General features: G+C 38.7%; 1 protein-coding gene across 2 annotated transcripts in view; it reads right to left on the minus strand.

The window, feature by feature from the left end:
• The window catches only part of tmem132e (transmembrane protein 132E), a 404,517-nt gene that overhangs the window by 31,211 nt on the left and 349,541 nt on the right, over window positions 1-23,765 (minus strand). For both annotated transcript variants that reach the window (XM_042430844.1, XM_042430843.1), the window contains one exon: window positions 12,984-13,127. In XM_042430844.1, coding sequence (XP_042286778.1) covers window positions 12,984-13,127 — 144 coding nt within the window. The remainder of the gene's footprint in view (window positions 1-12,983; window positions 13,128-23,765) is intronic.

The raw sequence follows: 23,765 nt of genomic DNA on the forward strand, positions 1-23,765 counted from the left end.
TATACCAATATAGATAGTTTTGGTTTTACTTGCCAGGATTTGAGATTTTTGTCTCTATAACATATAACGATTTCTATAATAAACCCGATACAATGGAGACAAATGGGATATTGTTTGTGTCATTTACATTATTGAAAAACTAAGCAGCAACTTCCCTTTCCAGAAACAATACCTAAGATAACCAAGGAACAACTTTTTAACAAAGAAATAGTCCCAATAAATTACACAATAAAATCTGTGGATTATGCAGTGTAAAAGGAGAAACTGAGTTTTTAACAATTTAAATCAATGTTGTTAGCACAATAAACTCAATTCACCTCCACTGCATTATGGTGGAAACCTCAGAGATGGATATCTCAAAACATACACACAAAAACATTAAACCACAGTATCTGTATGATTCAATGCCAATAGGGGTGAGTGAGAAAATACTGTATATTCTGTATATAATTTGGGTGGAACAACTCTGTAAAGGAAGCTGTATGTTTGCTGTAGACTAGTGCTCCTTAGCTGTGTGTCACTGTGGCTCCAGAGTCTGCAGGCTTTCATTCCATCCAAACACTACAGAAGCGGATTTCACCGGTCTTAACCATAGACGTGGAACAAATCAGTGAGAATCAGCTGCTGCTGTGTTTGGTCAGAATAAAAACCCACAGCCTCTCCGGCATTGGTGGCACAGTGCTGAGAACCACTGCTGTAAACAATGCTGTGGGCTGTTCTCTAATCTAATTTGCATCTTTTATGCAGTCAAATTAGGGCTTCTAAGTAACCCAGAGTTTGTTAAGCATGTACAGTACAAATTAGGCATGCATACTGTTCAATGTTTGCAGGAATAAGACACGCAGTATAGCTTCAAACCTGGTTTATTGACCATGATATCGAGGATGCAATGTAACAGACATAGCAGCAGTCACACTAACCAGCACCAACAGTACACCACTGAGTAACACCAATGTGCAGGATTACTTCCTCTAAATACAGTGTCTGCAATAGCTCAACACTAACTAACTAATGTGAACACGGTGACTGATATACCTCCCCTTTTCTTAGCTCATGCTCTATACAATGACAAAATTATCTTGTTAAGTAGTAAATGTGGCAGAGCTTACAAAATGACCAATATTCAGCAGATACCGTATTTTCAGTAACTGATAACCATATGAGATGAGAAATATAGAAAACACTCTGCTTAATATGTAAATGATATGAATATCAGTTACTATAGCCAAACAAATATACACACTGTGAAACACAAAGTTAAGGTCACAACAAAGTAAATATACTTGAAATATGAATGACTTGAACACTTGATTGTCAGCTCTTAACACACTTATGAATTAACCTGAACAACATGCTTATGTATTAACTTAACTGACAAGTGAATTCAGTCACTGTATTTGCGATTTGGCTTGCTAACACAACCTGAGCATGTTCTGCACAGACTTTCAGTTGTGTTTGAGGGTAGCTTTGCTAGAGGCACCTCAACCTGGAACTGCTTGGTGTCCATCATTTTCTGTCTTTCTTTTGTGACAGTGTCATAGTCTTTTGACTCAAGTCCAGTATCCTGGTGGTCAGTGTCACCTAGATTGAGCTGTGCTGGAGCAGGCTTGACTATGGGCTAAAATCTGCCGGCCACTCCTCCTATACAGTTTTCCCTCTGAGTGAATGACGTAAGATCTGGGCTCCTGGCAAATCTCCTTTACCATGTCTGTCCGGTTGTAACCTTGTGGGGTCTGCAACCTGACAATCTGTCCTTCCATCAAAGGCTGAAGTGGTCGGCTTGATCTGTCATAGCACAACTTTGGTAACAGTCTCTTATTAAGAAGCTTTTCCTCCTGTGGCTTACACATATGTGGTTCACGCAGCTTCCTTGAGATCAGGAGAGTAGTATGTGTTTGCCTCCCATGCAAGACACCCTAGCTTTGTGTCATGTGGCACGTTTCTGAGATTTAGGAGGTTGAGAAAAACATTTGAGAAACAGAGTTGCTTGGTCTTAAAAGCACTGGCTTATAAATTGTCTGGCATTGTCTGATATGAGGGTGTGTGGTGCTCCATGAACTGAAAAGTGTCTCTTGAGTTTTGTGATGATTGTTGCTGAGGTAACATCATGAACAAGGTAAGTCTCATACCAGCCTGAAAATGAGTCCACTAGCATTAAGTACTGCTGACTGCGCCATTCAAAGACGTCTGTTGCCACAGTCGACCAAGGAAGGTCTGGAGCTGGAAGCAGCTGGAGTGGTTCTTTCTGCTGGAGTTATTTTGTGCTGTTACTCACAGCACACAACTGTATCTCCTTGTTGATGTTGTCTGTTATTATAGGCCAGAAAACTATGCCTCTTGCTCTCTTTAGTAGCTTTTGCACAAGGATGCCCTCTGTGCATGACGCCTATGTACTCCATATGTAGTGACCAAGGAATGACTGCTTTGTGACCTTTCATGATGACCCTGTCTTCAATAGTTAGTTCATCTTGGAAACAAAAATAAGGACTAAGGGTATGTGAAAGAGTGTGCTGTGTGCTGGGGTGTTCATGTCTGATGATACTGCTGAGTGTCTGCACACAATAACCACTGCTAACAGCTCTTTTTTGATTTGAGTATGTCTGGTTTCTGTGTCAGTTAGCGTCTGTGAAGCATAGGCTACGGGTTTTCCTTCCTGCAAACATGCTGCACCAAGTTCGTACTGTGAAGCATCGCAGGTAAGAGTCATTGGCTTGCTGACATCATAGTATGACAAGAGGACATGTGCTTATTAAGTGCTTCAAAAGCATTTTGCTGCTGTTCATGCCAAATCCATTCAGTGTCTTTGTGTGTGAGTTGTTGCATTGGAGCCATCAGCTGACTATAGTTTGGAATACATTTTCCAAGGTAGCTGACCATCCCTAGAAATCTTTGCAGAGCTGGGACATCTGCTGGCACTGGCATTTCACTGATTGCCTTCACTTGTGAAAACGTGGCCAATGTAGCTGACCTGGTTCAGCTGGAACCTGCACTTAAAAGGATTAAGCCTCAAGTTAGCCTCTCTGGCATGTTAAGCACCTTTCTCAAGTTGGCTCTATGTTCTTCCACATTTTTACCTCTGATGATTATGTCATTGACTATGATTGCACACGGATATCCAGTGAAAATCTATTCAATGGAGCACTGGAACACTCACTGGCAGAGTTGAGTCCAAATGGCATCTGTAGAAACCTGCAAAAAAAGTGCTAAAAGCAGTTAGCATCAAAGATTTGTAGTTAAGAAATCTGCCAAAAGGAGTTCTTTGCATCGAAGACCAAAAACACAGTTGTATTTGACATGCATGCGGCCATTTCCTCCACATTACGCATAGGGTGATTTGGCCTTTTCAAAGCAGTGTTCAGGTCTCTTGGATTGATTGACTTGTTTGCTTTTTGTTGGTGGCAACCATAGATGATACCCAGTCAGTTGGCTCAGAGACAGGAGTGATGACACCCAATTCCTGCATCCTGTCTGGCTTAGCTTTGACTCTGTAGTTCAGACAGATTGAACAATGGGTCTCACATCCGCGTCGAGTGTCATAGAATAGGTTACAGGTAGCTTTCCAAGCTCATCAGTGAAGAGATTGCTGTATTCTGTTTGAATTTGATGGGACAGATCATCATCAGTAGGGCTTACTTTACTGAATGAGACAAGCCCCATTTGCCTACATGCACGTAGCCCTAGCAGTGGCAGAACATCCTCTTGAACAATGAAGAATGGCAATGTGTATGGCTGTCCCTCTAGGTGGCACTTCAACTTAACCATACCAACAGTTTTGATTTTGCTGCCCTCGTATGCAACAAGGTTTGTGGATTTAATGCATGCTCTTATTTGTTCTTCATTCTTTACTTGTTCAAATGCCTTTTTTGACAAAACATGACACTTGGCACCTGTGTGAACTTTCATTTCAATTGGAGAGCCATTAACTTGCACAGTGACAAAAACTTCATCATTTTCTTCTATCTGTGCATTAGTTGAATCAACACTCATTTGCAGTGTTATACCATCGTCATAGAAGTCATAGTTTCATCTGTACTGCTATCAGCTTGGTCAGGTTCTAGCTGGTGAACAATCCTCCTGGGTCTCTGCCTATTGTTGGTTTGTTGTTTGGACTTGCAGCCTTTTTTTGCAGGCATGGCACTGTTAACCAAAAGCTGGGCATTTGTCTCTCTTAGCTGCATGACTACCTCCACAGTTGTTGCAGTTGGCAATCCACTGTCCCATTTGTTTCTGACTGTTTTTTCATTTTTATCTCATGCTATTGTTTTCTGGACTATATCAACATTTGTGATGGAGTGCTGTGGAGAAGCCAGTGTTTTGTTGTGCTCTTCATCTCATAAATTTGACAGATGGAGATAGCCTTAGCTTATGTAAAATCACACAGTAGCACTTTTCTCAGATTGTCATTATTACTACCAAAGACCAGTCTATCTCTAATAAGCTCCTCATAGTGATGTCCAAAGTTGCAGCTTTTTGCTTTGATGCTTAAATCACTGACATGATTCAACTGTCTCACCAGCCTTCTGATTTTGTGTGTTGAACATGTGTCTTTCCATAGTAACATTGGTTTAAGAGTTGCGTATCTCTTGAAATTTCCTCTTGAGGCATTCAGGTTCATCTTTGGATGCCGCAGGATCGACGATGCTGGCAACGTAGCAGCATAACAGCAGTCACACTAACTAGTACCAATGGGACACCACTGAGTAACACCCACACGTAGGATTACTTCCTGTATGGTGTATGGTGTCTGCAATAACTCAACATAGACTAAGATGATTAAGATGAACACAGTGATTGATCTACACAAACCACGTCGTAACCCCACCACCTCTCTTGCCCATCCCCTGCATAATGTTCTATGAACATTTATACAGACACGTAATATGACAACTAAAGCTTTTAGGCAAACACATAATTCATATAATATGAGGGCTGACAGCAGAGTGACATTTCAGATGAACTTTAGTGGATAACACCTACATGGCACATTAATAAACATATTCCCACATTTCACCTTTCATGAGACCTTCATGTAATGTGGTATAATTTGTGGCACAGCAATGTCACAGAGTATGAATTCACTATATGGAAATTTCTAAATTTAATTCTTGGCAAATGCCATTTTTAACTTAAAACCATTCTTTAGCTTTCCCATCTACTCAAAAATCTCCGGCTCCATTGGAATTATCATAAATACTTGTCCCCCTCTAACACTAAATTATTAACTGCAATGGATCTGGAGAGCTTTGCTTTTGGGCTCCCCTCGAAGATTTATCTAGTGGTGGGAGGTAGCTGGCATTGTAATCAGAGGATCTAATCTCCTGCAAATGGAGGTCGGGCTGGCTAGCCTTCTCAGGGCTGGGGATTCATCATAACTGGGAGGAGGTCTGGGTAATATAATTCCTCCTCCATGCAGACAGGCCAGAATGGGGGGAGGGGGCAGGCGGTGGAAGAACTTCTTAAGATGACAGTCTTTCCCTCTGGTTCGGTTAATGTAATTTTGCAGGGTTTGACCTTATGGGCTTCCACAGTATCCTTTGTGTGTTATTGTTCTGTCTGCTGATGTGTAGTGTTATCTGTATGAAGAGTGTTACAAAAGAAAGAAAAAGAAGTAACTCAACACAATGACCACAGCCACCTTGATTAATCACAGCACGGCTTGCTGTATGTAGAGTCGAGAACATCTGCCTGACATGTACTCCCTTCTACCCTGAAGCCACACACACATGCACATACACACACACTGAAAGTGTACCCTAGCTGCAGTGCTACTTCAGCTCCTGCGGCTACTGCTGCTGATAAACTTGACCAGCTAATTGCGAGTCAAAAGCTGTTAGCAACTCTGGTTATCAATGGCCCTGTTGGGGCTTGCTGAGGAGGGCTTTCACACACTGAGCCCCCACATGACGTCACACTGCTGCTAATGCACTGTGGCATCTTCCATGGTGCCAGCAGATTGCCTGGGTGGAGACAGATCATCAGGACAAGTGCAAGTGCTGCATCCATTTGGTCGTGTACTGATCACATGATGCAGAATGAAAGACTGGCTGGGTTAATAAAGGTGAAGACACCTAAGGGCCATTCACACTTTATTCCACAACATTAACTGAATTAATTTCCCAAAAGGTTCCGGTGAAGGCAGCAGCTTCTGTCCTCCAAGTGAGCAATGTTTTATTGACATTTTTTTATGATATGACCATTCAAATAGCACCACTAATACCGCTAAATTCTCTGTTCATCCACTTTCTGTACCAACAGCAATTAAACACATTTGCTCAGATAATCCAGTGTGGAACTTGGGCCATAATTTTATTCCAACCGAAGCAGTCAAACTGATAAAAGAGATTTACTGCCATGACATCATCGGCTCATTATTTACACATGACCATTAAAGGGGTACTGCAGCAATTTAGTATTGCACTTCCACAAAGTTGCCACAGACAGAATCGAATGGTCAAAATGGATGCAGCAGAGGACGAGATGTTCATTATATCTGTCAAGCTCTGAAAACACTGGAAGCTACACTTTCCATACTGCAACACAAGTGTATTTTGTTAGGCCCTTCCTGCCATGGGAAATGCCTACATCTTTAAAGCACACAGGCTTTTCATTATAATCTTTTAATCTGCAAGTCATGATCTTGATATGACAATGTTAGTCTCTTAAGAACATGTTCACAGATTATGTGTGCGCAAAATAAAAACACAAAGACAGAGATGACAAGAAAGGACATAAAATACTAATGCTGTAATTCATAATTCACAATTCCATTAATAAATCAGTTACTTGTCTGAATATAATAAGCATTACATCAGCAAGAATGTGTAATTACAATTAAATAACAGTAACAACAATCTTAGATGGTTTCTCTAGCTTTGGTCGAGGGTAGTGTACTGTAGGTGGATGGGCAAAAGCAGATTCTCTGACAGCACAGTATATATTTTTAAATTTATAGTGTATGTAGGACATTTTGCTTTTATTAGACAGCAGGAGGTCAAGAGAGAAAAGGGATGACATGCAACATAATGGACTGGAACCCCAGTTGCCACGGTTACATGGTATGTGCCGCAGATATATGAACCAGCTGGTCACCAAAAAACAAAAAGGTCTTTACAGAAAAAAACATATATGGGAAAATACAAAAATAAACAAAACCAGATGCAGACAAAGGATTCAGAATATTTTCCATGTTGGAGTTGCATTTATCCTGGAGGTGGTCAGAAATCTCAGCTGAGCTGCTTAAAAGTTAAAACACACCAAGTGATTACACAACCACGGCTTCTCTTCCAGTGCTGCATCTGCAGGTGATGCTATACTCCTCTACTCTGATTTCCTTTAAGTGTATCAAACAGACTACAGGAAGACAGGCAGTTTTCTCAGCCATGTTTCAATGTCAAAGACAAGCAGTATATAACAAAGATTCAGATGCAGCAGAAAAAATTGAGTCCTCTTGATGACATTAACATATTCATGCTGCATGGCATGTGTTTCCAAATAGAAACCACAATTATTCAGGATTTTATTTTCAAATTTAAATTCTCACTAAATTAATTGCCACAACACTCTGCCAAATGGAGTCTCCATTTAGGGATAACGTATGTATTAAATGAACACAGAGTGAAAGCTGACATATGGCTAGCATTACTGGGATTGTGTCTTGTAGCTGTTATGAAGATTTTCTTCACGTGATGGATGTGTGCTGGCTTCAAGAACAGTGCAACCATGAGTTAATTTAGCTCTGTTAGCTAAATGAGCCACCCCCCATTAGCCTGTTGTTGGTTGGATTAATGATGTTGACTGGGAAAATGATCTGATGTTCTGGAAAGCTATGACTTTGGAGCCTTTTGGAAACAGTTGGAATGCAATAAAAATGTTCTTATTTATTTTATCTTGCAAAGTAGTGATCAAGTGTACTTTAAAGGCTTGTTCACCCAAATCATTAATTTCCATTTCCCTCCATTGTAGGTTGGAGGCAGAACTCTCAGAGGCAGCTATCTCAAAAAGTCAGCAAATAAAACCAAAAACTTCCAATATGGCCAAATGTACTGTATGTGGACACCAGAATATTAAACCTATATGTGATTTTGAACATCTCATTCCAAGACCACTAGCATTAATCTGCTGCTATAACAACCTCCACACCTCTGGCTTTCAGGCTTTCCACAGGATTTTGGAACCTGACTGAGGGGATTTGCGATCTTTCAGCCACAAGAGCATTAGTGAGGTCAGCCACTGATGTTGGGAGATAAAGCCTGGCTGAGGACTGGTGTTCCAGTTCATCCCAAAGGTGTTGGATAGGGTTGAGGTCAGGGCTCTGTGCAGGCCAGTCAATTTCTTCCCCACCAAAGTGTGAAAACAATTTCTTTATGGACCTGGGGCTCTGACATGTTGAAACAGGAAAGAGACCTTCACAAACTGAAGCTAACATGAGGTTTGAGTTAGATAAATCAAGTGGATATCTTCCAAAGTTACTTTCTTCTTACTGCGAAATTCCCTGTTTGTACTATTATCCCTAAACTGCAGCACATCAGAGAAACAATGTTCAGGAAATTTCATTTTAATTTGGAGGATACCCACTTTAATTGGCTAAGTCAGACTGATAAAGCCTCGCGATTATGACCTGGAATTAACTCCATTGTTGTTTCTAGGGTTTTCACAGTCCATCAACCATTTTTGCTCCCAAATTTTCCAATTTGCATGGCCGGAACATTTAGAACGACCAAAACTGTTGCAATGCACATACAAACGTTGTTGCAAGATAGACTTGAAAAATGTGAACATATTCTTTAACATTAACCTTAAAGGGGACATATGCAAATTTTCAGGTCTATATTTTTAACCAAGGGCTCTACTGGAATATCTTTGCATGATTCACAGTTAAAAAAAACTCCTTATTTATCTTAAACTGGCCCTTTATGCAGCCTCTCAGTTCTGCCTCTGTCTGAAACAGGCCGTTTTAGCTCCTGTCTCTTTAAGGCTCGCCTCCTCCCACTTTGCTCTGATAGGATAACTTCTGGAAGGTACCCCTGGGAGAATTCTGCCAGCTCAGTAGGCTACATCAACAAACAATGAAACAAACTATAGTAGTAGGATTTCACTATTTTTTCTCTCATTACTCAAAATGTCAACTTCTCAAGTACATCTATATATGTTCTAGCCAAAATCTGATCTGAAATATGAGAGTGGACAATGCAAACAATACATGGAAAAACTTCAGCAACAACCTTAGCAACGAAGGCAAGTTTTGGAACTTTGACGATGTTTAACACAGATATCCAACATCATAACAGCATATAAATAACAGAAAACTATAAAAAGCATATGTCCCCTTTAATGGGAACTAAGAAGCTCAAACCACGAAAAAACAGACCAAAAGAACATAGTAATGACAGGTGACCCACATACTCTTGGGATGTTATCATATTGTAGCTGTCACCAATTACATTTTTGCATCTTCTCTGGAAAAATTATCATCCCACTTGCAACCTTAGCTGCAGGAATGTTTAAGCAGGAAAACAAGAGCTGTCCCCACTGTTATTTGCTAATTTCTTGTCTTTTAGACGCTAAATTTGGAGTTGCACTATAGGTGAATGTGTCACAATACTGTGGAAGTGAGGTATGAAGGAGGGAGCCTTCGCTTCAGCAAGGTACAGTATGAACAGGATGACCACAGGCATGAGATGTGATGTGCAGACACAAGGCTTTATCTCTGTCTTCAGATGGGTTATATGAGTCACAACGCCAGGGGAGAGGATGATCAGTGGGGGGATGGAGGTTGGTCTCTGTTGCCTATGATGGCCCAGCAATTCCCCCTACCCTCCTGACACACTCACAGCTTTCTTCCTTCTATCCTTTCCCACCTTGTGAAACTAGGGTGCCTTAATAATTATTCCTGCACACACACACACACACACACACACACACACACACACACACACACACAGCTACAATTGTGCACACACAGAACTGGCTTATTTGCTATAGGCTCTTGATGTACACTGCAACTTGGTTATTTCCGAAGAAGAAAGAACTAAAGAAATAAATAAAAATGCCTGCAAAGAGAAATGACAGCCTCTCACCTATTTTTACTCTCAAAGTTGGGAAAAATACAGCAGCCTGTGGGCTTTCAAATATCCAAATGAGAAGAACGCTGGGCTAAAAATATAGCTTTATTCAAGGAAGAAGTCTTCAAAATAATTTTGGTTTAAATGCTGTTTGACTTGCAGTCTCCAGTCACGAGGCTCGCCGGAGATGTGTCAAGGTACTGGAAAGCAATATGCTGTATGTATTTTGCACCACTCATCTGTTGTACTCATAAATAAGAAAGAAAACATGCCTCAACTAAAACAAGAAAATCTGATTAGAATAGATCGGCATGATGTTTGGCATAAGAGAGTAATGTGTGTAGTATATATGAAAAACAAAAGCCAAACAAGTAATGGAGTGCTCCTTCTTTGTGAGGCTCCCTGAGAATCTTTTATTTCGGTATTCTGGAGGACATTTTATTGAACTGTTGTTACTGGTGTATTTCCTGGGCTTGACGGGCTCATTTTAAATTAACCTCGAACGTTCAGTGGCAGGGCCACTGAAGCAAGCCCACTAAATATCACATGGCCCAGCACCTTGTCTTAAATGGATAATGAAAGATGATGAATGACGTTCTGAAGCCAGCCATCCCAATGCAACACCTGTTCTTTTCTATTGACAAGACAATGCAATACACCACAATTGGATCCCCTCCCAAATTAAGGAAACACAGCTGTAGAGGAAACCCGTTGCTGCTATAGTTTAATACGTAGTTTAATTTGTTCTCCCTTGGGCATCTGGGTCTATTTATTCAAACCAATTTGTATACAAGATAACAGCGTGAGGCAGCAAACATAAGGGTTAGTCCAGTATATCAGCGTAAAAATATATTGGACAGATACTGGTCTATCACAGTGATAGAAGTCAGTGTCTGATTCGGCTTGTTGGCTTAATGGCCTCAGTCTGTAAAGTCTGCAATGAAACCTGCCTCACCTGTCCTTGAGGAGCTGCAAAACCACCAAAAAGGATTTCATTAATCTGACTTGATATGGATAGTTTGAATGTTGACTGAACAAAAGACTTTTCAGAGTGAACTGAATTTTGCAATCTTTAAATAGGAGAAAATAACATGAACCACTTTAAAGATTTCAGTTACTGGGAGACAGTTCACAAGTCGATCATATTGCGAGTCACGTCTGGCCTCCCTTTTCCCCGATGGCTGTTTCCCACTGAGTGTAGTGCATTCACAAGAAGCTGTTACTGTATTCTGAGCTTAACCTTTAAATACGAAGAAGATATAGTTGGAGAAGTGTGATTAATACATCTAAACTGATTTAAGAAAGAAATATGGCAAGATTAAATCCATATTTTAACCAGTGAAGTATAGTATGGTGCAAGCCCACTGTGGTGTTATGATAGACATGGTGAGATTGCTTTCAGTCTGAGACATTTTGTTCTGTATGGTACGATAGAAAACTTGTTTGAAAGTATGTCACACACCCTAGAGAAATCTTATGCAGTTGTCCATGTAACAAAACCAAGGAAGAACAAAAGGAAATAGCTAGAACAAACACACAACCTTTAAATTAAATTACACACATCACTAGGTCAAAATGTACCCATTTTGTGTACAATATATAGCACCAACACAATACTGGGTTATGGTTATCAATTATTCATAGGTAGAAAACCTCCCAAGACAAGACCAAGTCTTGGTGTCATTTTTTATATTACTGTTGGGTTATTTACCCAAACTAAAATATGGTTTGTCTGCAAATAACATGTATCCTTTGCAGATTTAGAATGTCAAATGCTCTTTGTTTTGACAGTTTTGAGGCTGAGCTTCTTGTGTCAAACACTGGGTCAAAACAACCAGTGTGGTAGTGTGCAATGTTAGTTTGTTGTTCTGCACCTAAGAAACTGCAATGTATTCTTCAACATATGGACTCAACAAGGTTCTGGAAACAGTCTTTTGATATTATGTTCGGTGCTGATTTGCAGGCATCAGGTAGTTTGTGCAGGCTTGTTGGCCACACATGCATACTGCAAGCCCCTCATTATACCTTGTTCTCTTTTTTCCTCATTTTATGCGATTCTTTTATTGTTGCAATGTCCTCCTGTGACCCATTTTATGAAGCATGCCTTTGGAAATGTAAAAGTATTATTATGCTGCGGATTGCATGAGAGGAAACCTGAGAGGAAAGATGAAGCTGGCTGTATGATTCGGACTATAATCATATACAGTATAAACTGTTTACTTCATCTAAGGTCACAACTCCCCTTACACTGTCACTTTTAATATGATCAACAGTGCAAAACGGCACTGCTACACTTCACAGTACTGCCTATACAATTATGCAATCTGCATATAGTACAATCTATTATCATTGTAATTGACTGGAGAAAATAATAACAGCGTAATCACAGCCTCTAATGTGCTCTGCAAGTTGTTGTGATCCCACTTTAATTTATTTAATCAACAATCGAGACTTGATATTGTAGTCTCAGCTTGGATTCCCTGTGAGCCTGAGCGATGATTGTTCTGCATCCTGGGACACTGGTGCTGTATCTGTCTGTAGCCATCACACTAAAGTGAACAACAGGAGGGCGTAGGCTTTGCACTAAAGCAGATAAGCAGAACTCTGTGGACAAGGTGGCTCACAGAGAAGCAGCAGGTGTGGTGCTTCAAAAAGCATATAATGGAGCTTTTGCTGCTCCTTTGTAACCATATTTATATGTAGAGTTTTATGAACATCCATTGATTTTATCTGAAGAATAAGACAAGAATCAAATCAAGAGTATATATGGAGCAACCCAAAATGAAGATTTTATGCTTTCCTGATGTTGTGATGCTGGTGCTGGGCCACTCTCTAGTATTAGTGGAAGAGTAAAGGGATTACATTTTCTAAATTGGCATCTTCTCCCAGATACAGAGACTGAGGAAATCAGGTTTACTGTACCTTAACAATGTCTTCATTGGAAGACTTGCACTGCACAAAGGCTGAGACATCGGTGACTGCTCCATTCATCTCTATGGAGACCATTTTGACGGGAATAGCCACAGTGCGTCCAGTCAGAATGGCTGTGTTGATAATCTCAGTGTCCTATGGAGACAAAGAAACAGACATGATATTCATGAAACAGTGAGAGGTAGTGAGTGATTTTCCTTGATATTTCATCAGCAATACTGATGTCCATTTTTAAAACCGTTACCTCTGCCTCCTAGGTGATACTCTCAGTGGTAGACCAGAACTCATTTTACTGAGACGTCTTTCATTTGATTTCATCAACTGACATTTTTATTTCAAGTAGTTTTTCCAGTGAGCAACTGGCAGTTAATGAAATGGAAAGAGAAAGGACAGAATTTGTTGAAAGGTAATAATCTTACCCTTAATGATTCCAGGAAATGCATTTTAAAAATGTGGTCCTAACAGGTAAATCACAGCGTCAAGCTTAAATTCCAGTCTACAAAAAGAGAATGACATTTACTACACTGATGCACAGGATCTGAAGCTGAAGCTTACCAAATGTACAATTGTTATTATTAAATCAAAAAAGTACAATTATAGGTGGAGCACATAAGTGGAAATCTGAGTTGGATGTTAGAGGAAATGGCTTTGGTCACGGCTGGAATTTCAGAGATGGAAGTTCTTGAAAATGCATAAAGTGTTGCAGTCACCATGACATGTACAAGCAAACTTTCATAAATATGGGTTAAGATCAGTAAGTATGGCCCGAAATGCCCAGAAGTTATTCTGTTTATTTCCCCCATTTACAAAATTCAGTTTCAATCATGTGTGCATTACCATTAAAAACCTTAATATTTCACTCATGAAGCTTTAGCAGAGAGCATATAAAAATGCAGATAATTTCTTAGCTGTTCGTAAATCTGTCTGTAATTGTCTAATAGTTTACCTTTTTTTGATAACATGTGAGGTCCTGATATTTGCTGAAACTAACAATTATTTTCATTATTGATTAATCTGCCGAGTGTCTTCTCTATTAATTGATTAAACTAATAAAACATACATGTCATAATTTCCCAGAATCAAAGGTGATGTCTTTATTTTGCCCGACCTACAGCCCAAAATTCAAGGATACTCAGTTTAGTATCATGTATGGCAAAGAAAAGCATTAAATCATCACATTTGAGAAGCTGGAACCAGTAAATATTTGGCATTTTTGCTTTAAAAATGACTAAAAGGAATATTTGATGATCAAATGTTTGTTCTGGAGGAGAGGAGACTTCTGGGAAATAATTTGGCTCCCGGAAAAAACATCCTGAACGATGAACACTGAAGGAATCCTAACCCAGAGAAGCTGGTTGTTTAACAATGAAGACAACAACTCCCATGATCCCACGTTACTTCACAACATCATCAAACGCTGTCTTTTGTTATTGTTTTGATTGAGAGACCCCTAGCGGTAGAAATTATGTATTGTGCATTTAAAAAAATCTGAAAAAAGGGATCAAACTGTGATAAACACAGCAAATTCTACGCGACAAACGACAAATTCTGATAAACTAGCCATAAACAAGGCCAACATTGTCATCCTATCTGCACTTTTATTTTGACTGCACTGGCATGCAAACAGCCAATTAAAATACACACCAGGCCTTCAGTTGAAGTTTATATCAATTCATTATTTTTCCTGCAGATCATGTAAGCTGCAAGAGGGTAACAAGTTTTCTCATTTGTGGTGTACAAGTAGCCCAGGAGAGAGACTGAGACCATGGAAATTCCCTGAAATCAAAAATAGTATATTTAAATTTCTGCTCGACACTCATCTTTAAGTCTTAATAGGGGTGTGGAGAGCATGAAGGATGAGACTTCTTTCCCCTCTGGTTTCCATGCTTCCACTCAACTGCCAGGCTCAAAATTGTTTATTCATAGAAGGAATATTATACACAGATTCAGGACTGAGTGTTGTCAAAGCACCTACTCTGTGTAGCCTTAAGCAAATAACAAAGGTAGTCAGTGCTGAAATGTCCTTAGGCATGACACTGAACTTCACCTCTGAGAGTGACACAACATACTAAGGTGCGCAGAATATACTAATTTTACACTGGAGATGGCTGAGACAAGATATACAAAATCAAGAAAGCATAGAGCTAGTATATAACAGAAACATGTATGTGAAGCAAAATCTATATCAATATATTAAGTAATAACAGAGGCAATAACCAGTAGAGTCATATACCATGGACCTACAGTAACATTCGTTTTTTTAATTCAACTGGAATCACCAACTTCTTTCATTTCAATATCTTCTACAGACTTTGTTCAAGTGGCTGAGGCAGAAAACAGAGCTTTGTGTCCCCTCTGAGCAAAACAACTGGCTCACTGAGACGGTGACTGAAAATAACTTCTGTAAAACTGTATATTCAGGTCACAATTTGTCAACCCAAATACCAATAACAGGCAAAAACCTACATCTATCAATGTTTGTAACAATTCCCACAATGTCTGTGAGTTTCTTCAAAGTTTCTTAGTCTTAGCTGGAGCGACTGTCTTCCCAAGAAAAATGAAACAATACGTTGTAATGTCAGTCAGCAGAAAACGACCTATAGTTATGTTTGAGTGACAGATGCCATCTAGCAGCCGCACTAATTATGACCCAGAGCAGTGGTCCGGATGACAGTTTTTCCCATTTGGAGGAGGAGGGATGCATGGAGACATTAACCCAACAGTGGACTTTGCCACAGGAGACTGCTGTTCATTTCCCGTTTCCAACTACAAGTCAGGACAGTTTTTAAAAAAAACAAACTTAACTACGATTGTCCCCTTTGTCCCCTTGTCCCCTTTTAACCCCATGGTTATTACTGTAGCCATGAAAGCGAAGGTCTGTGACGGCTTTGGACAGTACAGACAAATGATGATGTCCTGCTGATTACTGCCGATACATTAGAAAATGCTCCCATGAAGTGAAATGGTCAAATGATGCATTTGGTTGTTTAATTTGAAGGACTTGTAGCTTGGCTAAAAAGAGCTGATACTGTAAAACAACAGCAAAGGTAGACTGTAGTTGACAAAGTGCCTCCATGAAAAAAGATTCACATTTAAGTATGAAGTACAGTAAAACAGCTACTGTACAACTGAGTCCATTTATTTCACACACATTGAGTCTTATCTGACAAGAAAACATTGTAAACTAATGCTTTGTCAGACATTCTTATGTTAATCAAACTCTGCTTAGGTGTTAGACAGATCAATAAATAAGGCTGCAAAGCTCTTCTTATTGTCTGGGGAATCAATAATATCATTCATAGGCTTCATCGCAGCAGTGATAGCGCACTGTGGCTTTCTTACTCCAGACTGAAACTGAAAAGAAAAGAATGAGCTAGTCAGTTATGTATTTTTGCACTGACAAGTTAAAAATAGGCCTGGAAGAGATGACATCTCCATGGTTTAACAGATGGATGACACACTGCGGGCTGACCTCCATACCTTGAGAATCTCATTAGTTAGAACATTAAAAATATATGTAGGAGGTGAAGTATTGAAATCTGCAGCTACTTTAAGAAAACAGGCATAGAAATTGTCAGGGTCAGCCGCTATCTAGCTCTGACAAGGTGTCAAGAAATCTCAATCAACAGTCACGTAAGGAGGTCACTGTACAGCATTTACAGAAAAATAAAGAGCAACAGGATACAAAATGCTCATTAAAACAAATTAATATAGCAGCAGTGTGAGCCTGAAACTTTAAATGTGCCCTTTTTAATGTTCTGGAATAGAAAATAAGTATTTTTTAAACATTATCATAACTCCAGTATAGAGCGCCTTTCAGCTCTAAGTCTAATCAAATTATCACTTGGCCTTGTTTCTGCATGATAATCTGTATTTTGTGAATCCCTTGAAAATGTCAGTAAATCAGTGTACTTCCTGCCAATCACATCACCCCAAATACTGTTGTTAGAGCGGCAAATTAATTTATTCCATCTGATCAAACCAATCTAATTTTGTGAGTCTTTCATTTGCAACAGTAAATCCAAAACCAGTTTGACAAAGTATTTCAGCGGAATTTGTTTTTGTTACTAAACCTAAGGTAGCAGACAGACAGAGCGACTTTGTTTTTATTTATTTATCTGAGTTTTTTAAAACAGGGAAGCAAAGCACAGCAGACCTCTGTGGATAATTGACAGGACTCCAGGGTGAAATACTAATTGAAAGACATCATCCCTGAGCTCCCCTTCCTGTTTCTGGCATCTGGTAAGTATTAAAATACACAAGACGCTTTGCAACTAAATGTGTGCTGATTTGGGAGTACTAATTAACTTTACCTGAATTCAGCTTGGAACAAAAGTCAGTCATCACAGCTATCATTTAGCTTAATTAATATGTTTGGTATGACGCAGTAGAACAGTTATTAGATACTATTAATATTTATATTGGATATATAATATAGATATTAGATATATTTAATGGTGATACAAATATGTTTTCATTCTAGCATCATACTAAGTAAAACTGCTTATTTTGGGAATAAAGTTAAACAGTTCAAACTGAATATATTTTTAATTAAGAGCTGGGCTTTCATTGCCTTGAATCCTTTTGATAAAGAACTTTAATATTGTTTTTTTTAAAAAAAAAAAATCTTATATCTAATATCTTATTATCTTATTTCACACAACACTGTTGTATAAATGTTGGGTATGTGAACTCAGATCTTTCACATTTGAGATTAAATTTAATAACAAACTTTTGATTAGTTTGGAGTCTAAAGTCTACATAATACAACCAAGAGTGTCATTTATTTTAAAGGGCACATATCACGCTTTTTGTGATTTTCTGTTACTTTTATACTGTTATAATGTTGGATGTCTATGTTTAACATAGAAAAAGTTTCAAGGCTTCAGCGTGCTCTGAACGCTTCGTTTGAAAAGTTACCTCTACTCCATCCTCGTGATGACATCACATTGTTTACGCATGCCTACAAATGGCGGTCCGTTGGTAACCTTTGTAGCTAAGGTTGTATTGTTTGCGTTGTTCGCTCACATATTTCGGATCAGATTCGGACTTATGTCTTATGTATAGATGGATGTATTAGAGAAGTTTCCATTTCGAATAAAGAACAAAGCTGGCCAAGGTGCAGCTTTCAGAAGCTAACCAATCAAACAGAGTGGGCTCATCAGGAGGTTGGCCTTAAAGAGACAGGAGCTAAAACAGCCTGTTTCAGAGAGAGGTTTTTGAACTTGAACTGTAAATCATGCAAAGATATTCCAATAGAGCACCCAAATATAAATATAGACCTGGAAATATGAAGGATTATCAGAATTCATTCTAAATTGCAGAATAGGTAAAAATATCTATCATAGATGAGTGTGTTTGTGTAATCTCAGTCTAAATGTTTTATTACGGCATATAAGAATCAGTCCTTTTTTGTCTGCACTGTGTTTACAGATTACAGATAGTAATTTACTTCCGGTTACTGTCATCCCATTAAAGGTAATAAATTACTGTCGAGCTTTGTTGGAATTGCCCACTCTTATAGTCTGACAAGCACTGAAGCGAGCTGACTTAGCGTGTTACACTTAAATACTTAGCTCACTAGTGCCATGCTTTTCAATAATGTAAGCAATACATTTTGCCAGATGTGTATCTTTATGAATGCAAAGTGATATATATGTGCAGACGTGATGTGTGACTTCAAGTTGTGGGGTTTGTGTTACACAAAACACCATTTTTTATTTAACACCTGGCAGTTACTGTGGCACAGAGCAGCTAATGGAGTTTCGCGCTCCCCTCTGCTCTGCATCATCCTCCCTGTTTCCTTCCTACTGACCTGTTCTCGCTCTTTCTGTAATCAGAAACAGGTCTTAATATTGGCCTAAACTGTGTAATAAGCTGTAGGGTTGATTTAACCTCAGCATGCTGGAGTTGTTTCTCCTCTCACATTGTAAATTCACCAGTAATTTCATCCTTCTGCCTCTCATCTGCAGCAGGTCAACTGTAGTTGGCACACAATCTGTGATCCTTCAACCATAAAAATCACTTTTCTTCATTTTCTCTCTCTTCTCATGTTCCTTCACAAGAGCTGGGGGTCCATCCTAGTCCTTCATCTCTGTTGCTTTGATACATAAAGCGCATCATGTTTGTATTTTGGAGACAAATCCACCTACCACCTCTCTATATCAGCAGTTTCTGAAAGTGCTGATCTGTTCTACAAGCTGTCAGTGGGTGTACAGCACCAGCCGAAGAGTCCTAGTTGCTTCACATCTTCTACAGCAAAAGAAGTGGAAAGACGTGCGACTTTAGAGCCAGTCTTTGTTGTACTTCAAGACTGTTTTTGCTTTGCAAATACATTTTCTGACCTGATTCATTTATATTCTAACTGTTAGTTTCTTGACCTGAGCAGCACGGACATGCTCATAGAAAGCCCTTGAGAAACATTGGTTGGTTTGATGAATACACAGCGACCATGTACTCTGTGCTGATTGCAGTTTATTCTGATGTTAAACATTAAAATATCAATTTGTACCTCAGTGTCGTACTGTGTTCCTGTGAGAGATAAGCACCTGCTGCAGGGTCCGATTCAGACTAGAAATTCTTTTTTTTCCTCGTCTGTTTCCTTTTTCAGAACAGAAACTGTTTTTCAAAGTTTACAATAAAAAAGCCTCTAGGTTTTTTTAAAGCACAAAATACCAGAGAGGTTAAACACAACTGGCTTGTTCAAAACAATAAGTATAATTAACACATGAATGCTGAAGTCACGTTTTAATATTGAAAAGCAAACATTTTGAGAATTAACTGTGATTTAGAAAACTCAAATGGATATTCATCAAAAATAATGAGGGAATTATGTACTAAAAAGGTGATATCCACTTGATTTGACCTACTCAAACTGCTAAAGCCTCAGATAAACTTTTAAATACACTTTTATAAAAAAAATAACAACAACAACAACAAAACAAGGACAGGAGGAATGATTACAGCAAACAAAACCTGTTTCAATGTTCATTTGAGTTCCTGACTGTTGTTAAAAAAATGTCTTATCCTCTTATCCTTTAAGTTGTTGCTTTGATATAATTTACAATCCATTCAGTCTTCACAACTCACATGATGGATGAAAGTGTGTCTTTAAAGGTGACAACCGTGACTACCTGCAGGACTCCCTCATATTTGGGAATCAATAAATGTTGCCTCAAGTTTGGTTTTGAAGTGAACTGTGACCATTTATATCAATGAACAATGTTAGCAAAGCTTGACAGACTAATTGGGAGCATTAGAGGGTGTGAAAACTTTCTGAATTAATCAAGCCTGACTGGGCTTTGTCTGCAGTGTGTTACATTTTCCTTTCTTTCCAATTTTAACACAAGTCTTTTAACAGTGACAGGAAAGACGATTGATGTCCTCCAAATTCCCTAAAAATGTTGAAGATGATGACAATACCAGCCCTCTTCAAAATGTACGTGTGGTTTGAAGATGTCTCATGTGTTTTAAATCATACAGTAACATAACCATTTACCCATAGATTTAAATACCAAGCGATGTAGAGTGCAGAGAGGTGGCAAGCAACTAAGAAAAAAAAAGCCCAGATAGTTTGTGCCATCTTTCTTAAGAATATGAATTCTACAAGGAAAACTCACACAGACAGAAGTCGAATTTTGCAACGCAGTTAAACACATCTGGGTACAAGATGCATGCTAATCCCAAATGTCAAGGGTACCGGAGATATGAAGTGAACCTTATGTTACAACAGATGTGCCGTACACAAAGTCATAACTGCGACTCAAGTATATTTAATGGAGCTTTAGGTGCAGAACAGATGTAATTATGCAAATATACAACCTACAATATACTTCAGAGAATGTTCTACTGACCAGATACCTCACTGTGTCTTGGAGAGTCTGCCAGACGATGAACATTGCTGTCCTCAGAAAAACAAAACCATCTCTCATTCTGCAACTGCTACACATCTACTATCTTTTATATTTACCACACAGTGTACATTTTAATGAGAAACTATCATTTGGGTTTGGACTTTTTTCACACTGGGTTCCACTCGAACAAATGAATGAAGCAGGACCACAAGAGAGGAAGTAAGAGGGTAAAGCATAGCTGGAGGTACTCGGCACCTCTTGCTTGATTAATTTCCCTTTGTTCCCATAATCTGTTTACCACCCTCGCTAATTGCCACCTTTCACGAGGCAAGGAGAAGGAAGAGCCACAAGAGTAATAGACAATGGGATTGGTTGCCTTTCTTAAAAAACAGCAAATCATTACAGAGAATGTAGGTGTTAGACTTATTTGTAATGACAATATATTTGTCTGTATATCTGTCTTATGCTCTGTACAGATGCACACAAGTGCAGGCTGTCACGAATAAAGCTATCAAAAGTAACCTTTTTAGTGCAGAGAAAAAAGTGACCTTGATGCACGGAGAATTCCTGTTGACTCTTGGGACACATGTAAACATCATTACTAGCACTGAATAACCTAGAAAGCTCATACGTATCTCTGACTTAAAGAAACACAGTTTGTAGCAGTGGAAGAGTCGGCTTTCAATTTTTTCCCCTGGCAATTGGATGCAATTGGACTTCCAGAGCTGGGATTTGGACACAGCATTTTTTTTAAAAAGACCAGTCTGTCTGTGTGTCTACATTGGAGGTGTTCAGGTACAGTGTTGAGCATAGGTCTCCTGTGTTTTCTCACAGGGCCCCATGCAAGAACATTTTCACATTTTTATCCTAAAACTCTGTTACTTTTTCTGTGAGGTTTGCTCGTACAAGTGCTCCAAGTTGGATTCAACAAACTCTCTTAACTGCCTGAACTTGTCCTAAATTACTCATTTCAGCCAGATGAACGCCTTCTGTTCATGAGTAAGTGTGAATCATTGGCATAATTTACACCCCTAAAATTGCCATTTTTGGCATTGTGTGAGTTTCAGTCACAAAAAAGCTCCCAAAGAGTAAAAACACCAAGCAGCTTCAAGTCCTGCTTTCAGAAATCAGCAGGCGAAATCAGTACAAATTTGAGTGTCAGTAGTAGATGGCTGAAAACAATATGAAAAAAATATGATTCCAGCTGCTAACCACATGTCATTAAACCAGCTGGGCAGAAATAAATAGGGAATGCTTTGAATTTAGGTGCTAAAAAACATCTTTTCTAAAGGAAAGTGGTCAATGATGGGAGGCAGTCAAGGGGTGTGACAGCCACTGAGTTAATAACAAGATAATATTATAGTCCACAGGTGATGTTAACACTGACAACTGTAACAGAAGATATAACAGAGGCGACTGACGGAGTCAGAGAGGTTTCCTAGCTACTACGTAAATATAGAGGTTGCTGTGCCAAAATATGCCAATGAAAATCAGAAAATCTAAAAAATCTTTCAGTAAATTGGCAGCCATGATGATAACATGGTAAATAGAATATTAATTTTGCATTAAGTTTGTTTTAATTATATATTCATTTTTTGTTTATTTCCAAATGAATTCAGATCAGGGCTTAAATTGTAAGTCAGACAAGATGATGAGATGATTTACGCGTACATGATGACACGTGCAACAGGTCTGGACCACCCGTAAATTTCATTCATACATAAGAGAAAATTCTAAGGCCCAGTGACTATAGTTACACGTGTAAAATGTAGGAAAATAGACTTGAAACCTTAAAAAATGCTTCAGGTTGCGTGCATCATGGACAACTGAAAAACGCAGCTAAGACCCTCTCAGTGTAGACACAGTGTCAGTACGCCAGCTGTCAAACACACCTCAACCCTTTACTGATTGGAGTTTCCATAATAAAGCAGATACACTCACTTTATAAACAGCCATAGTACTTTATAACCAACCCAGTTATTATCACCAATGTCATATAAATCAGAGATAAAATGTATCTAGTATGTAAGGTTTTTTACAGTATTTTTACAACATTCTAAAAATCACAACTTATAATATGGTTAAAATCTATTCCAATATGGATCCATAAATGATGTTTTGTTATTTTTGTTATAGAATTTTAAGTAAACTTTTAAAATGTTGCAAAAAGGGAAATACGACTTAGGTGTGTTTCCATCAACTGGTTTGAAGTGAATAAACTACGCTATGCAACGCATAGTTTCATTAGAAGATTGCAAAGGTTTAAATAATCCGCCAGTAAACACAGTAGAAGAAGTGGAGGTTGCCAACCGGAAACAAAACAAATAGCTAAATTGCCTTGACGAGAGAAAAATGGAGAGAAGTCTTCAGGACTTTGTTTCAACTGGACAAGTTGTAATTGTTCTTTCATGTCAGCTAGTATTGGCCATGATTCATGCTGTCTGGAGTCACTACAAAACGCTGAGAGCGGAAACAGCTGATCAGTCATATGAGTTAAACATTTGCTACGCCATTATTTATTCGACAAATGCGTTTCCATTCCCCATTTTGCGCATAAACTCTTTTTTGACATTTCCAAAATCCACCTCAAATTGAGTAAGTTTTTTTCAAATCTTGGTGTTTCCATTAAGCTTTTTAAATGTGATATTTCAAAATGCACATAAAAATTGGTTAGTGGAAACACAGCTATTGTCTGATTGTATAGTTAGTTTAACATTGCTAGGATAAAGAGCTGTGAAACAATTTTTACCTCTTATTTTGATTGTAATTCTGCAATGTATGAAGTGTTTTTATCCATTTGTCAATTTTAAATTGGATCAGGTCGGGTATACAGGTATAAACTAGCTGTTGAGCTAACAGCTTTTTAATGTGCACTGTCCCCTATAAATGAACAAATAAATAAATATTTTCAGAGTAGGCT

The sequence above is a fragment of the Thunnus maccoyii genome, chromosome 13 (genome assembly GCF_910596095.1).
Source record: "Thunnus maccoyii chromosome 13, fThuMac1.1, whole genome shotgun sequence".
Taxonomy (NCBI): Eukaryota; Metazoa; Chordata; class Actinopteri; order Scombriformes; family Scombridae; genus Thunnus; species Thunnus maccoyii.